This window comes from Electrona antarctica (genome assembly GCF_951216825.1).
Source record: "Electrona antarctica genome assembly, chromosome: 19".
Lineage (NCBI taxonomy): Eukaryota > Metazoa > Chordata > Actinopteri > Myctophiformes > Myctophidae > Electrona > Electrona antarctica.
Window position 1 is genome coordinate 16,975,331 of NC_136800.1, and position 18,517 is coordinate 16,993,847.

The following is an 18,517-nucleotide window of genomic DNA, read 5'->3' on the forward strand; positions in this document are numbered from 1 at the left end:
AAACATACATACAAATACCTTTTCGGGTAGGTGATAAAATGTCAGCCAATCAGGAGAGAGTACCCAGGCATTTATCAGCTTCATTTTGATAGATTTCCAGTTCTCTGCTCGTTCCTTTGTGTCATCACTTCCAATTTCCCTTGTGTAATCTGCATCCCGTATCTATCCTGATTGGATAAAACAAACAACTGTTTAATAAAGAGCTACCGAGATAGAGACTCCCGTTACTGAACAAACACCGTAGCAAAATGAGGCCTACTATCAGAAATGTAACATAGAGACTATAAAGAATATGTAACACCTACCTTTAAGTTAACTCTGAGTGTACAAATTCTACACTAAATGTTACATTGATTGATCTTTACAGTTTTAACTTTTAGAGTTAAATTAACACTCACCCCTGGGCTGGGCCCAAAGAGAGACCAATCCTTGTAGTGTGCACAGGGAACTATCCCATCATGGGCTACCTACCACACACAGTCACCCGCACGCACACAGTCACCCGCACGCACGCACGCACGCACGCACGCACGCACGCACGCACACACACACACACACACACACACAGGTTATATAGGCTACTGTACGTTTATAGTTACCACCATACCCCTGTGTCAATCAGATCATATAACAACTGACTTCACACAGTGGTGACCTACTACAGTGCAGGCATATGGGTGGCTTTGCTGGATTCAAATTCCTTCTCGTGAAGCTTCAACCTACATGTATAACTCATTTGTCATTGTCATTGTATGTATGGCAATGGCATATAGGCCTATCATATCATCAGTGGATTCTCTTATAAGCGTTGAGCTCACGTCACAGCGCGCACCGCACAGCTGAGCGCGCCCCCTCCCTCCCCTTCCACTTGGATCTAGTTTCTGAAAGAGAGAGGAGAGGAGAGCAGACAACACACTGCAACCACGGCACCGACCCACCGTGATTACCACACCGTCCGGCGCACACGCGGCAGCACAGCCAGAGAGGCAAAGCAACGGCTCGGTCAAGTATATGTAATATGTTAAGAAGACGAAACGGAAACTGAAGTGATAGATTGTTGTTTTAAAAAAAACAAAAAAACGAAAATGACCCTTGGCCCCATGTGGCCCTTAAGTTCAAGCTACTGATACGCACGGAACCTACAACACGCACTGCGGAGACATTACGCGCGGAAGTGAAGTGGCCACAGGGCACAGACCAGACACAGACAGGGCACAGTCTTGACCTCTGTGTGTGAACAACCCTTTTTTTCCATTTTTTTTAAACTAATACTTTGATGCGGATTCAATCAATGAAGAATGTGACTGCGTTCGACTCTCTCCAAACTGGGTTGATGAAGCCCTCGGCGGTGTCAGACTCATGCGTCTTGCCCGGCAGCCAAGCGCGCACTCCTTGCGGATCGTAACCGTCCTGCTCCTCGTCATGGGGGTGAGGGTGACCCCGTCGCCGGCTCTGTCGTCGGGCTGCCCGGACCGCTGCGTGTGCGACGACCAGCTGGTGGTCCAGTGCGCCGGGCAGCACCTCACCAGCTTCCCAGTCGACCTGCCGCTGGCCACGCGGCAGCTCATCATCTCGAACAACCGCATCGCGGAGCTGCCGCCGCTGGCGCTCAACTATCTGTCCGACCTGGTGTACCTGGACTGCAGCAACAACTCCCTGACGGAGATCTCCGAGTCCACGTTCGGCAACCTGCGGAAGCTGGCCTACCTGGACCTGTCGTTCAACAAGCTGACGCGGATCGAGGACAGGACGTTCGGCCCGCTGGCGAGCATGGTGATGCTGCGCATGACGGACAACGAGGGTCTCTCCGAAATCCACCCGGAGGCGTTCGCGGAGAACGCGGCGCTGCAGGTGCTGGACGTGAGCCGGAACAACCTGACGGTGCTCAACATCACGTCGCTGATCGCGCTGCCCACCCTGCGCTCCCTGGGCCTCAGCGGGAACCCCTGGAGCTGCGAGTGCGACAACGAGGACCTCTGCCTCTGGATCCACGTGGAGGGCTTCAAGTTCCAAGGTCAATTTGATCATACTCGTCTAATTCTGTTCTTGTGCCAATATTCTAACAATATTTCTACATTGTTTTATTCTACATTCTATTCTACTCATAGGCCTACTAGGCCCATCATGAGTTTCAAAGGTAGTCATGGCTACACCTGTCATGTTGGGGACCAATTACCAACACAGGTGTTTGTGTTTCAATTATGATTGGCGTAGAACTTACTTACTATGCCAATGTAGTCCCCAACAACCTACATTTAAAACTCACGCATTCTATTAACATCATAAAATCACATTTTGTTATTTTCCCATGTGAAAAGTCCCATTTAGGCCTATGTGACCTATTATAGGTTAATATTCTTTAAAAAAAAGTTTCTTAATGTATTTCTGAGATGGACTCCCTTATTCTAGTCGCATTCTAGTCTTGATAAAGACGTGAGTGTGTTGATAATGTGTTATTGGTGTTAAAACGAGTGAATGGCCATCCATTCATTCCACAGTTAAGCTCTCCATAGCTCTAGCCCCTCTAGAAATGTTTCCACATTCACACTCTTTTTAAAGCACAGTCCCCGACTGTGGAACAGTTCGACTTACAGCACCTCACATCATGCTTTCACTTAGGCCAAATTTATACCTACTCTCGACTCTGACACTGTCACTTGCTGACAAGGACTAATTTTCAAGCTAATAAGTTGCCACTGTCTCTCTAACACAGTGGTTTTCAACTAGTGGTCCAGGGACCACCAGTGGTCTTGAGGGGTTTCCAGGTGGTCTGCAGTTAATGGAGAGTTGGTAAAAAAAAATGTAGCCTTATAGGCTAGATCTTTAACTCTGAGAGCGTAAAATGAAACCAAATGGACCCGTAAGGATAACGCTCTCAAGAGTTAAATTATTGTTAAACATCCGCATTACTAAATTTACAAGAAGTCTACACAATTAGAGAATGTAGAAGAATTGTTATTTTGATCACCACGTTTGTGTGTGTGTGTGTGTGTGTGTGTGTGTGTGTGTGTGTGTGTACGGTTGTAATGCATGTAACTCAATATAAAGCGTTCGATACAAATTCGACACACACCCCCACAGGGAGTGCAGTGCCCGGTGTCAAGCCGGTCAGACCCACAGTTGTTCAGAACCGCCACAAAAGACTGGTCAGGCTCTGCCAGTGGACCTAATGAGCCCCTAATGAGTCCCCTCACCTGTGCAATTTCCAGCCTCTGCCTCAGCCAATTGATTGCCATTTCAACCCCACACCTGCCTTTTGACTGACTACTTGTTACAGACAGATGCAGAGATCTCCATGTAGTCAGGGGATATTAATAAAATCTGGGAAGTGGCTATGGCAGAATTTAGCCCAAGGAGTGTTTTTCGTGCAAAACTAATGCTTGGAATGGGTTCAGATTCAGAATCATGAAAACCCCCTAGTTTGACCCCTAGTTTGGCCATAGCCACTTGCCCAAATGTGTTGACCTCATCACATTTGTGATGACGGCTATGTCTGTTTTTAGCCCAAGGAGTGTTTTTCGTGCAAAACGAATGCTTGGAATGGATTTAGAATCATGAAAACCCCCTAGTTTGACATGTCACATACTACATAATGAAATTTAGAACATTTTGCCTTATATTGGTTGTTGATGGTACCTCAACTTTCAGCAGCTGTCTTCCCCTATGGTGGTTGAATAGAAACCAATGTGGGATATGTTAGTAGACACCTTTACAAACACATTTGTGAAGAAAATTCTTGGTAAGAAATGTATTCCCAGATTTGACATTATTCTGATAAGATTCCCTGACTAATGTGGGACACAGACAGATAGTTAAAACGGGTGCTATGACAACGGGTATTATTAGGTTCCCAAGTTGCATCGTTCCCAAATAGGCCGGTGGCCGACGGGCACGTACAGGTCTAGTCTCTCCAAAGGACAAAATATTCTAAGACAAGTTTTGTGTCTGACAGGCAAAATGTCAACAAATGGTGGTCCTGTGGTTTAAATGCAGAATACATAATGGACCTTGAAATGAAAAGGGCTGAAAACCACTGCTCTAACATTTATTTATGCTGCATATCTTTTGAGACATTCAACTTCCTCTGCTCTTTCTTTCTAGTTCATTAAAAGTCTTTAAACTTTTCCCTTTGTTAACTTTGAGTCGAGACATGCCAAAGTGACTGCAGAGAGAGGAGTCTACATATTTCAAATAACAATAACGCTGAAATGAGATAAGGCCCACTAATGGTCAGAGCGCCAATTGGTTTCTCCTCGAACTGGCTACAGTATTCATTCAAATGTCCTCATTCAATTTGCAGTTTGGGAGACGAATAAATGTGTGCACCGTCTCTCACAACTTTAATTTACTAATCAATCTCAATTTTAGTCAGGTACAACTGTGCTGGGAGTGTGCTTAATGGAGCATAGATGAGTCTATTTTCAAGATCAATATACCCTATTGTTATTTTGTTGCTACTATTGTTATAATGGCGAAGATTCCCACCAATATTGTGTGTAAACCACTTCAGCCCTATATATACACACTACTATAGGCTTTTTGTTTTTGTTGGAGCGAAACAAAAAGGGGAACATTTTGGCTATAATGAGTGACATGCCCATCATAGGGAAGGAAGGTTAACCAAATAAAAAAGCATCTGTGTCAATTTTAGATTTTTGCGTTGGCTATTCAAAAATAGCAGATATACAAGCTCTCAGCCTGTCACGTTGTGCTGCACTGTGAGCTTGTACATCTGCTATTTTTTTTAAATCTTGAAAGTGTGACTACTGATTTAGAAGGCGTTTGTGGAATTGAATCGGCCTCAGGTCTTAATGGGTTAAAAGTGGCTAAATTATCACAGACGATTTTGCCGTGCAGTTCAAGTGACTTCCACTTGTAATCTGTGTGAATATGTCTCAATACACAAAAGGACAGAGGCTATAAATAGTTCACCTCATGTAGCAAGGAGCCAGTTTTATTACTGATACATCCACTGTGTACTAAAAAAAGCCGGCATCCCCAGCTTTGTCTCACACGCACGCACACACACACACACACACACACGCACACAGCATTTCATCATGGTCTCCCCACAGCTCAGGCTGAATCCAAAGCGTGTCCTGGAAGAGCTGTCCTATTTTCCTGCTGCTCAGTGCCTATTGTCTACTTTAATTCAGAGTGGAGTCTCTTCCAGCGACAGCTGCCAACAAGGGAAAAGGCAGGCACATGCATATGTACGCACGCACATGCACACGCACACACACACACACACACACACACACACACACACACACACGTCAAACACACATCTGTACACACTAGCTCTCACACAAACATAAACGTACAAATTCCCATGAGTAAAGACCAGCTCACACACACACACACAGCGCCACATTGTTTTGGGTGATCTGTGTCATCCAGGTGTCCATATCTGGGTCTTCCCGGGTCACTTCCACACAGCTCTCTTCTTGTCACACATGGCCAGAGAGACCTGCAGGACGTAACTAACCCATTCTCTCCACGGCTTGTCTTGCCAGGCTGGATGAGCGGAGCACGCTGCTACTGTAGCTCTGTGCCGTTATATAAGACGGATCTAGAAATAGAGCGGGGAGCAGGCTGGGATGGAGCGAGGCGAGGGAAACCTCTCCTTTGATGCTTGAAGGGTTTCCTGTGGGGTATGGAGCTGAGAGGACAGACGGCACAAGATATGCACGTTGAGAGATATAGTGTGTGTGTGTGTGTGTGTGTCTGTGCAAGTTAACAGAATCTTACTGTGTGAAGGTGTGCTCATGTGTCATTGCACATTTATGTGTAATGAGTCTGGAGGTGTGTGTGTGTGTGTGTATACTGTAGCCTATATAAGAGTGTGTGTGTGTGTCACTCCGTGTGCTTGTGTGTGTTAGAAATTAACAGAGAATCTTACTGTGTGTGAAGGTGTGTTACTGTGCTCGTGTCATTGCGCATTTGTGTGTAATGAGAGTCTGGGGGTGTGTGTGTGTGTGTGTGTGTGTGTTATTATTATGACAGTATGGTGTTGTGTTGTGGAACACTGCACAGTAGGAGTCTGTCATGAGATGAGAGCATGTTTTCATTACATTTCATTAGGCGGTGGATACACCGCCTGGCAAAACATACTGTACTGTGCTCGCATTGCTTCAGCTCCTTCTTCCTCCCTGAGCCACTGAATAGCTGCTCTTAAGTGGAGAAGACAGTGGTACAGTATATATAACAGGCTCATTCTATGAAAGAGAAACATGGCAGGTTAGGTTACGGTAAAAATCTGCAGAATGATAACCTGTTGGCGTTAATATATCCATTTCATGTGGAATTATTTTGCCTCTGCCAGTGACAGACAGCTGTAGCTGGTGTCATCGTTTTCCGGTTGTCCTTCTGTCCGTCCGTCCATCGCACTCTCGTGAATGTGATATCTCAGGAACACATTCAGAGAATTTCTTCAAATTTGGAACTCAAGGAACTACTGATTAGACATCACAAATACAGAATACAATTATGAAGTGAAGATTGTGGTGGTCAGAGGTGAGGGTGTGACCCAGTTCTGTGTCAAGAGCTCACTCTCTGTCCTGGAAAATGTCCATCAGCCTACATGAAATATATGTCAGATTTTCACATGTCCTCCTCACAATGGAATAATAGGATTCAGATAGAAAATAAGCCATGATGACCTTTAAGATGCACCCTGATGATCCAAGCAACATCTTGCACTTAGATCTGATTTTAAACTATGCAAGTCATCGTTCCTTTCTTCCCTCCCGACTCTCTTCAGTCTTCAACATCCTGTCCCTATGAAGCAGAAATGTCTTTAAAATACTAGCATATTAACTCTATCGCCAAGTTTAAGAGATTGGATAATATAAACTCAAGACAAAACAAGTGTGCTTCACTAGTCTAGTGTACTAGTCTGTGGCGCTTCAATTTGTGTAATTAACATCATAATGAAAGGAGACATTGCAAAAAGCGTTGCTGCATTTGAATACGTACTGTACTGTACTGTAATTGTAAACATCGCTGATGTGCTGTGGGATTTTTTCTATTTTTGAAACGCCCTGAAACCCATTCAATTATACTAGGAAGGCACAATGATGAGCCATTCTGCCCAGCGCTTTGAAGGATACAGTATGCTTACAGTATAGTGAGTCAAGGCGAGCACAAGATGTGTCATTGTCTCTGACCTATCAACCTATTCAGTCATCCTGCATGCATGGACAAAACAGATGCTTCAGAACAAATGAGTATACAGTATGATGAGCTGAGATGGCTGTTAGGTTGCGTAGAAATAAGGGCACAGAACACAGTCACCCATGCATAAACTTCCAAGCCTTTTGATCTCCACCCACATCCCTCCCCCTTCCACCATGAAATACCGTGAAACAACAAAAGCCTGTGGAGATGGCAACACTCGGGGTATCTCTCCCATTATTCTGCTCACTCAACAAAACACTCCTGCTAGGGCTTTGAAATGTATTATCTTTTTTCCTTCAAAGCATATTTTCTTGTCGCCTTCTCTTCTGCACATTTCAGCACCCATCATGCTGAGGATTTCCATCTCCCTACCATATCGGCTAATGTGTGGAATTAAATTTTTTGGACTGACAGGCCTTTGATGCCAAATCAAATCCACTCCTCTGACGTGAAGCACCAACTCGGCGATAAACAATAGGCTAGTTTTATGCTCAAATCCGTTGAATAATTCAAGCGCCCCAAATTCGTCGGAATGTATTAATGCTGTATCACTTTGAGACACCAGTACCGGTAGCTCCTCGACGAAATGTATTTGATAACGGAGGCAGAAACTGCAGCAGTGTCAGTGTGCCTCTCCTTTAGTAGTGCAAAGCAAGCTGTGTATTATCTTCATGTTGCGAGTGTTGCTATCTACCTCTCACAAATGTTATGTAAAATGATACGAGGTAATATGCTTGAATTATTTAACAGCCCCCTCAGTTGAATACTGTAATATGGCTATCGCCTTTCCCTCGATGTGATACCTATCATTGCTGTGGTGTAGAAACCTTGTATTATTTTAATTTGTTAAGTACTTTTTAAAGTAGCAGATCTACAATCTCACAATACGTGGTCATGCAACATGCTGCTTTTGTCATACAATTGAAGTGAACAGAATTAAGTATAAAATAGGGCATTCATTTATGAAAAACAAAAAGATGAAATGTGGCGATAACAAGGTTTCTGCCGACAGCGACGACACACATTATGAGGAAGCTGTCAGAACTTCACAGGCGGCATTGTAATCGTTCACACTCACGTGCTAATCGTTCACTGGGACTGTCTACTGTACTTCATCAGTGGCTTCTGATGACCAAAACCCCCATGAATTCACCATCTGTCCTGGTGAACGAGCCACATGGGTCATGGTCTAGCAGCATCCCGTGACTAATGCACTGCAATACAGCTGGAATTGCCACTTCAGAACGAGATGCATGTGTGAATTAACACCACTCGGAGGATTTTCTACCCAGTAAACTCCTTGGTGTTCACTTGACTCAGTTGACTGACTGTAAACATTGACCCAAATAGACCCTTATTTTTTTTATTTTTTTCAACAATATATTTATTTTCCTTTTTTTACACACAAATGACAATACACATATACAAAAAACAACAATGAACAGTACAAGACAATTACTGATATAAAGAAAGCAAAACAACAATAACCAAAAACAACAAAACAAAACAAAAAACAACAACAACAACAACAGCACTACTCCTCTTCAGCTCCATCCATTAGATGTGACAAATTATTGTTGTATCTCATAAAACGGCCCCACACCTCCTGAAACATTTCTTGTTTGTCCTTAAGAATGTATGCAATCTTTTCCAATGGTAGACATAAAGACAATTCTCTGAACCACTGTGTAATACTTGGTTTGTCCGGCCTCCTCCAGGTCAATGCTATCACTCTCTTAGCTTGTAAAAGACATATATCTATAAACATTTGTTCATTACGCTTTATCTTGTGTCCCTCCGGATATAGACCGAGCAGGAAGAACTTTGGTTCTGGTACAATATTTATTGACAAAATCTTCTGTATTTCCTGCCCGACCTTCCCCCAAAACTCAATCAATTTTGGACAGGACCATAGACAGTGGAACAATGTGCCTCTATCTTCACCGCATCTGGTGCATACATCTGGAATATTACAATTATACTTATTAAGTTTAACTGGTGTAATGTACACTCTCATAAGCCAATTGTATTGTAGAAGTTTTAGACGAGTATTCCCAGTCTGGGATTGAGCTTGTGCACAAGCCGTACTCCATTGTTCCACTGTTAAATCCTCCTGAATATCTGTTCTCCAGGCATTAAGCCTATCTTCCGAGGAATCCGGAGAAAAGTCAACCAATAGGGCGTAGAAATCTGATATTAACCCCCTTCCGAATGGGTCATTAACCAAAGCTTTCTCCAGCACAGACATGGATGGGGCCAGCATGGATTGCCCCAGATTAGTTCTAATAAAGTCCCTCAGTTGCAGATATTTAAAGAAGTGTTTGCGAGGGATATCATATTTAATGACCAGTTCCTCAAACGAGAGCATACTCCCCCGACCCCTCTCAAATACATCCCTTAATTGACCTATTCCCCTATCAGCCCACAATTTAAACCCCCCATCAGCTCTACCTGGCACAAATTGATTATTACCCCATATTGGGCTGAAGCGAGAGAGACGTGGATGTTCTCCCAAAAATATATTAACCTCATGCCAGACTTTAATCATTGTTTTAACTATAGGATTGCTTGTAATTCTTTTTAGGTTTTTATAAGTATCTGAGTAAATATAAAGGGGGAGTGGTAACTTCAAGGAGCTTGTTTCCACATCTTTCCATGCCGGCGCCGCATCCGTTGTAAAGTAGAACATTAGTGTTCTCAATTGAGCTGCCCAAAAATACCACAGCAAGTTAGGACACTGTAATCCTCCCCTATCATAGGGTAGATAAAGTAAGGACAATCTAAGTCTAGGACGTCTATTGTTCCAAATAAAGTTGGTAAACAATTTCCTGGTTCTAGAAAAGAAGTTTGGTGGAGGTGACAAGGGTACGTTCTGAAATAAATACAATAGCTTGGGAAGTACATTCATTTTGAGTATATTAATTCTGCCGATCAAAGATATTGAAAGACTTGACCATCTATTAATTGAATTTTCGATTGAAATAGACCCTTATTATGGCAGTGTTTCTCAAAGTGGGGTCCGGGGACCCCCAAGGGTCCTTGAGGGGCTTCCAGGGGGTCCCCAGCAAAATGTGTTGATACAGCGTCATAATCATTCTAACCCCTTTGTCCATATGTCCATTTTATGTTGGCTATTAAAAATAGCAGATATACAAGCGCACAGTGCGTCACGTCGTGCTGCGCTGGCAGCTTGTACATCTGCTATTTTTGATCATTTAAAAAAAATGTTGAGTGTTTGAAAAGTACTGCCTTATGGCCAATAACACTGCAAGCATGTTGCTGAGCTCTGTGGAAGTGGGTCAATGGAGGCAGCTAGAAAGTGATCATTGATTTCCATTTCCGGTTATACGACTTCACATCAATATCATAATTAGATCCTAGATTATGATTAATGATCGATTACCCCCCTAAAAAAGTGAAAATACCAAATCTACAAACTCAGAACAAGTCACAATGTGACATGTTGTGACCTTACCTTACAGATCAGTATTTTGACAATTTTAACACAATACCATTGTACTATGAAGTATGGTAAGTAGTTACTCGATTTAGTCAATTATGAAAAGAATATTTAAATTATTTCATGTTGACGCTTCGATATATAAGAATAATTAAAGAAAGATTATCCAGATTATTTTCGTTATGTGTGTACTTCTACTGCTATACTTGTGAGGGCCAAATGCTGCGAAAAGTATTGTACAATTTGAGAAAAAGACAAAATGGTTTAAAAGGATTTTCATAGTTAAGGTCCGTACCCACTAGGAGCATTTAAATTAATTTGCATTAACTTAAAGTGCCGTTTGTCATGAGTACATGCACACAGGGCATGATTAGAACGAGGCGATTAAGCGACACATTTTATTTTGGAAACAAGGTCAACTTTTCAGCATGAATAAAACGCTCCACCTGTATGAATGAGACATCACCAAAATAAAAGTTTGATGTGCAATAACCTCGTTGCATCATGCTTGTAGGCCTATCATTTACTCATGCCGCTCCTGGTATGAAACAAAGCTTACAGTTAGGAAAAGACTCCGGATGGGATTTATATTTAACTGCGTGATGGTGATGGTGCACGGAAAATAGCCGATTTATCCTGGCATTAGGGTTGAAAATGGCTAAACAATAGTCAAAATGGAATTAATGAAATCAGTCATAATAATGCTGATAATGTCCTCACAAGTATAGTAAATTGTGATTACTATTACTGTAATACAGTGGTTCTCAAAGTGGGGTCCAGGGACTCTCAGGGTTTCTAAATTGACCCTTATACAGGTCTGTAACTCTGACAGTGTACCAACATACTGTCAGAGTTAAGGGTTGAGGGAACATAGGGTCTATTTTGGGATGAGGGAACATAGGGCTGAGGGAACATATGGACTAATTTAGATAAATAAAATGTTAGGGATTGGGCTGAGGGAACATAGGCATGACCCCAGAGTTAAGGGGAGACCTTGAAATTCAAATGTTTGAGAACCATTGCTGTAATACAAATGTGCGTTTATGTGTGTGTTGCAGATGAGGGCCTGACGGTGTGCGGCACGCCTCTGGACATGTCGGGCCGTCGTCTGGGCGAGGTGGGCCTCCAGCTGCGCTCGCTGTGCCACCAGGCGCTGGGCTCCTGGGACTATATATTCTTCATCGCAATCGGCTTCGTCATCTTCGCCGCTGGCACCGTGTCGGCCTGGGTGATGGGCGTGGTCATGGTGCTGTATGAACGCTACCTCAAGGCCAAAGACGCGCGTCTGCACCCGAGTGACGACGACGATGACGCCAGCAGCGTGGTGGAGGTGCCAGTTGGTGGCGGCGGTGCCGGTGCCGCGCGGTCTGGCAGCAACCACGGCAACGGGAACCTGAAAACCTCTCACGTGGTTTGATTGCTCACCCCTCACCACCACCTGTGACGTAAAAAGCCCTAGGAATCAGGCTGGACTCAGGCCCCTTTTCCACCAAAAGAACTTTGGTTCTAGAACTGGTTCTGTTCTTTATTTTTCATAATGGTTTATATCACATCTGCATCTTCCAAACTGAGGGCAAGAAAAAGTATTTTTTTGGTTCCAGTTCCGAACCAACTTTTAGGGATCTGAACAAATTAATTCAGCCCCGGTGGAAAGGGGGCCGCCGCCTCACACATGCATTTCAGATGCTTCAGAGCTGTAGCTGAAGCGCGTGAAGTCTGACGCGTGTGAAAAGCGTGGTGGTTCAACATTAATGCACCTTGACCACACGGCAAGCAATAGGACAGAAGCGCCATGCGTTTGGCTCCTTTCAGTGAGCCAAACAAACTGCACACCGGAAAACCAGCACTCCTGCCAGCACTGCCCACCACACGCAAGATGCGTCAGGCCACGTCGGCTTACAGCGTTGGCTGAAGCATATGTGTGAGTCCAGCCTCAATCCGATCATGGAGCATGAAGATGAACAGCTAATAGGCTCTATGCACATTTGCCCTTTTGGAAATAACTAACTACTTCCGGGCCTCTTCCGACTTCCTGTCATCGGTGTTACCGATGATACTAATTAAGGCTCTGTTCCCTTCTGGTCAAACAGAGTCAGGGTGCTGCTATTGTGAATGTTGGCTCACTGGAAACACTCTGCTACACCAGTGGGTCTGAAATTGTCCTTGAGTGAGTTCCAAATGGCCCCGGCCCATAAGGGGTGTGTAACTCTGAGAGTGTAAAAACCCATTTGTACACTTTCTGAGGAGGCCCGTCTGAAGCCTGTCCTGGACAGGGTATCCGGACGTAAAACAAATCCAGAGTTATGGGGGTCCTTGAAATTTAAAAGTTTGAGAACCACTGTACACTAAATGGAACAGAGTATAATCGGTAACACCTGTGAAGGAAGTCGGAAGAGGCCCGGAAGTAGGAAGCGGTATATCCAATGTGCATAGAGCTTATTGCATGGCAATCCAAGCAGTAGTTTTCCAGATACAGTATGTTGTTTGGGGATGGACAAACAGCCTGACACAGTGACACAGCCATCCTGAATCCCCTCCACCCCCACCATAGTGCCTCTGGAGAACATCCAGGACAGTCTGTGCTGTCTGACATTGACCTGCAAGAACAATGAACTGCTCTCATAGGCTCCTTTCTAAAAGGAAACGCCAGTATTTAATTGAGAGAGACATGCTTGGCTCTTCCCTGAGATATAGTAGGGAGGAGAGCAGGGCAGCTTCTCAGTTTAAAGCAACAGGATTTATTCCTGACTGTGACTGCGTGCGTGTGTGCATGCACACTCACAATCACACACTAGGTGTATGTGCGCTGTGCTGATGACAATGCGTGTGGTTTGTCTGTGCGGGCGTTGGTGTGTGTTTACGCGTTGGGAGTTTACCGTCCCTCGTCTATTAGCCCAGAAGTGATCTCTAGTGGAGGTGGATCTGTGCGGAGGACACATTATTGGTGAGGCTGTGTGCCCGGCGGCTCACCAATAACCAGTGGTGGAAGAAGATTCTTTAAGTAAAAATAGCAATACCACAATGTAAAAATACTCTGTTACAAATACAACTGCTGGATTAAAATTTGTACTTAACAAATGTAAAAGTCTTAAGAATTGTCCAACTCTTTTGCAAATAGTATTGTGAGCTTGTAGATCTATTTTGGAATAGTCAAAAGTATAAAATACGACTGGCGTGGTTAATGTATGTCTAATTGTCTATTAATAATCTAAACCTACAAAGTCACTAGTAGCCTAACTAAAGCTGTCAAATAATTGCAGTGGAGTAAAAAATTACAATATTTGCCTCTGAGATGTAGTGGTTTAAAAAGTGGAAATACTCAAGTTAAAGTATAATATGCCTCAAAATTGCACATAGGCACAGTACTAGTAAAGGTAAAGGTATTGAGATACTTTCCACCACTGGCCAGCAGCATATGGCTGAGCTCTGCTGGCAGCGGGTCCTGCCACACTCCACAGGCACTACACAGGAGCATGTGATCACTGACCTCTCCATTGGTTATTACGCTGGGTATCTGGTCAGAATACAGCAATGTTTGCTTCAACATTAAAATATAAAAAAGAATAGCAGATGTACAAGCTCGCAGCGTGGCACTGTGTTGTGACCTTGCATATCTGCTATTTTTGAATAGTCAACGCTAAAATCTAAAAATTATTGACTGTTGATCCACCAAAAAAGCCTTAATACACGGTAAAAACTCAGAAGAGTGTAGTAGAAATGGAACCTCTTTCTGAGTAAAATACACACAAAGGATTCTACTGTGTAGCTACGTATCACCTCTGGGACTGAGTCGCATAGGCTACAGAAAGCCAAATTTGTCGACCGTCGCTTGCAATATAAAACAGATAGTCAAGTCAACGACGAACCGCATCACGTCAGTTATTTTCGGTGAGCAAAGTGGCACAAATTAGACTCTCAAATCACAGAGGAGTAAAAAAAATGCCACGGCACAATTACATCCGATCGATCGGTTATTAAAACAGAGAATACAGTTTAGGTTCGTATTTGGAGTGTATAGAATATGTGTGTGGAATGACTAGAAGATCTACAGCCAAAAAGGAGCGAACCGCCATCATTAAACACCGCAGGACGTCCTGGCTTTGAGCCCACAAGGTCCTGATGAGGAAACATCTGGTGATACCGCTTCAAAGGCCGGCGCACCTTGCAGACATCTGCCTCTGTTAGAACATATTTGCATACATTTGTCTCTGTGGAAATTATGAATACAGCATTAAATTAACAAAAAAAGAATGAGGGTTTTGCAAAATAATGGTCCATGATCCATTTTGGGGGCCAGGAATTATTAGCTTGGGTTCATCATTTTAGTATCGCTAAACCATTGATTCTCAAACTGGATTCTGAAAGGTTGATAGATGTTTTTCTTTTCTTTTTTAAAGGCCTACATATTATTTTAACATAAATGTTCATGCGTGCCACAGCTTCACTAGCTGAATTACTGCACCTGATGAACACGAGCCTACTGCAGTCCTACACACAAACACACGTTTACAGTGCGAAGCAGAGCCACCCATCCTTCACGTTAAAGGTAGGCTCCAATTTGCTGAGAAAATCGTAACTATCGGGCAGAAACCTTTCATGCTTTTTCGTAAATTAATACCCTGTTGATCATACTGCAGTGTCGCACAAAAGCAAGCTCGAAAGCTCAAAAGGAGGCTCGAAACATGTCGCTTCGCGCCGCGTTTCAAGCTTGGGGATCTGCTACTTGATGCTTTTGAAAAGTAACAGTTGGACATTGATTTCAAGGGGGTTAACCAGGCTAACGGTGCCTAGCATGTTCTTGGATATCGTAAATACTGTACTGTAAGTTAGTGGTGATTTATTTTTCAAATGGTTAATATGAATATGATCTTTTGTCCTTGGAGTTGCCAAATGAGGCCAAATGCTCATCACTTTGGGACTCCAGAACTCCTTGTTGGTCTGGTCTTCCAGTTGCTTTTTACTGATCCTGACGATGACTGTTACAAATGTTCTTTAGGTGGAGGGGATTCGACCCTTTATCCCACCAACAGCTGCATGAAGAGAAATGTCTCCATTAGATTATGTTGGCTCTGGCTCCCATGGCGTTTAGGCGTATCCATTTCCACACTATGCTGGAGATCGCATGTGGGTTGTGATGACATGGCTACTACAATCGTGTCATTGGTCCTTATTTGTGAGGGAATGGTTATTTGTAGGGCTACAGCAGCTGTCGTTTCATTTCTTAGCATGTATTCTATTGATCACTTTTCCCGAATGATCGACTAATGGAGATGCACATTGTATTTTTTTGTATATCAACAAATCAACGTGAATTCTTTTTTTTTAGATTTTTTATAATCGACTAAATCCATTAACTGAAGTATTTTACACTTTGTCAGAGTGCAGCCTATCTACAAAGGTTTATAAATAATATATAAATAATAATCCCTCCCATTTTTTTTTATTATTTCTTATTAAAATCAATTATTATTTTTTTATAATCTATTAAAGTTATTTGTTCAATTAACTGTTGCACGCCTAGGTATTTTGTACTAGTATTATATGGACATAATGGAGGAGGGGGGTTCGGCGGTTGGCAACAATTTATAGCCACTGAACTTCTGAAGGTTCTGCTAAGCATTTTCCTCACATGTATTGGGTGTTGGACTGAGAGGTAATGTTATTTGTGGTGCTAATAAACCACCAAACTAGGAATGAGCTCCACCACCAGACTCTGAATATGCTGTCTATGAATAGTTGGCGGTGTCCCCATGTTAAGTTAGTTCCCCGCTTGACCTTTGTCGTATCATGGTCCCATAGCCACCAAACACGTGCCATGCCGGAGATCCCTAAACGGCAGGAACAGACCCTTGGTATGGGAGGACTACTGCAGCATTAGACCACTCAAATAGGACACTCAGGAGGATCAGGAATGGATCCTGTCTACGCGTGTGTGCGCGCATGTGTGTTTTATCGCTATCTGCGCTCATGTAGGGACTAGGGAGGGATGGGCGTGGGGTGAGAGACGCGAGGAGGTGTAAGCAAAAATAAATAATAATCTTGAGTGTTCGTTTACGTTTGAGAGTGCACTCTTGGGGGTGAAATAACATGCATGAATTGTTTACCGTCTCTCGGCATAACACATAACTGCTACAGTAAGGAGTGTGGCAGCAGCAGACAGTATAAAGAGTTAAGTCTTAAACACACTGATAGCCAAAGAGCCGATTATTTATTAGGATGCAGAGACAGTATGTGACCCTCTACGGGTGGTACAGACAGTATGTCCCCCTCTACCTGGTGTCATATCGTCATAGATATTTATGTCATATGCTGCATGGGTTTCTCTGTGTGTATATACTACACACACACACACACACACACACGCAATTACGATTACCATTAAAGGTGCATGTTTGTCAAGCTCTGTGCAATAACCCTGCATCACAATATGTGGTAATTGGTATAATGGTGCAATTATATAGCGCCTTTATCCAAGGCGCTTTAGATTGTGCATCATTCACCCATTCATACACCGATGGTGGAGGAAACCATGCAAGGAACCAACCTGCACATCGGGAGATATTAGGGGTTCAGCTCAAGGACACTTCCGACACTAACTCTGGGGGAGCCTGGGATCGAACTGGGAACCCCATGGTTCCCATCCAGCTGCTCTACCGGCCACTCTACCCCTAAGCCACTGCCACCCCGTGCACATACCAGAGAGTGTCACATGCTAAGGGTTATAGGCTACGTCTCAAGGCCTGCCAGGCCGATTGGGCAACTGGATGCCGTACGTATGCAACAAGAGGTGAGGGGTCACGACGTGGAACAGGATAGCCGACTCGTTCCCCTAACTCATGTCGCCGTAATGAGACACATGTCTCTGTCTTGATAAACCCATCCATACATGGATGCTGTCTTCACCCGCCCAGCCTCCTCCCAACCTGTCTGACATGATCAGCAACAGCACAGAGTTATGAGACAAACAGACTCTGAAAACACCAACATTTTCCTTGGGTGGTTTAGCCCAAAAGTATAACGTAAAAAAGCGGTTCCCTTTTTGTGGATCAGGCCCCCCCCTTAATAATCTTGAAAGAGCCCACCCATCCGCCACATAACTTGATCAATCGATCGTTCGTGTTCCCTCTACACCAAGTCTCTCCGAGCCGAACGTAGCCGATGATCTATAAGCTCACAACGCGTTGTGCACTTTTAGATCAGCTACTTTTGACAAATGTTCACTGAAAATAACTTAGTCTCTGGAGAAAACTGAAATTTCGTCCATTTGACAGTTGCCGCAGGCGTTGTGAATGTGCTGATTGCAAGTCTGTTTTTCACAGCAGTGTTCTGCTATTGAGAAACAACCACAGAATGCTGCGATTGACCGGTCAGAATTGTGCACTGAACTACCGTAAGCCGTGTAATAATAAAAGCACATCTGCAGCAGCTGGAGGTGGTCTCCCTGCTCTTCCACAGGGATATGTATAGACTCTAGTGTCGGGTAGGACATCTGCTGGTTGAAAATGTCCATGAAGTCATTTGAAGTAGACTACACGCACTAGATTGGTGGAAAAAGTACTTTTTATGTTTTAATGACTTTGGAGAAAATTTACAGGAAAATGCTTATGTACAAAATATGGCCAAACAAACAGACAATGACATTCAATGTATGCTGACACAGAAGTTAAGAAAGTTGGTGTGTCAGTGGTCTCACATGGTCAAAGCATCCACAAATCCAATATATTCCAATTTGACACAGCAAGCTGCTGGACAGAGGCATATTGTTGCAGATTGTCTTTGATCAGTTTTAGGCTCAGTGTGCTCACAGCCAGCTAGGGTGAGGTAGTGAGACAGTAATATGGGCTCAGGAGTAAAGCCTCATCACATCAGCAACACAGC

The 18,517-nt window shown here is 43.5% G+C and overlaps 1 protein-coding gene across 1 annotated transcript; it reads left to right on the forward strand.

Annotated features, from left to right (window-relative positions):
• The first annotated feature begins 911 nt into the window (after nt 1-911).
• LOC306912572 (leucine-rich repeat-containing protein 52-like) lies at nt 912-12,271 on the forward strand. The gene is made up of 2 exons (XM_079488904.1): nt 912-2,014; nt 11,698-12,271. The coding sequence occupies exons 1-2, from the start codon at nt 1,360-1,362 to the stop codon at nt 12,054-12,056; spliced, it is 1,014 nt and encodes a 337-aa protein (XP_079345030.1). The 5' UTR covers nt 912-1,359; the 3' UTR covers nt 12,057-12,271.
• Nucleotides 12,272-18,517: the final 6,246 nt, after the last annotated feature.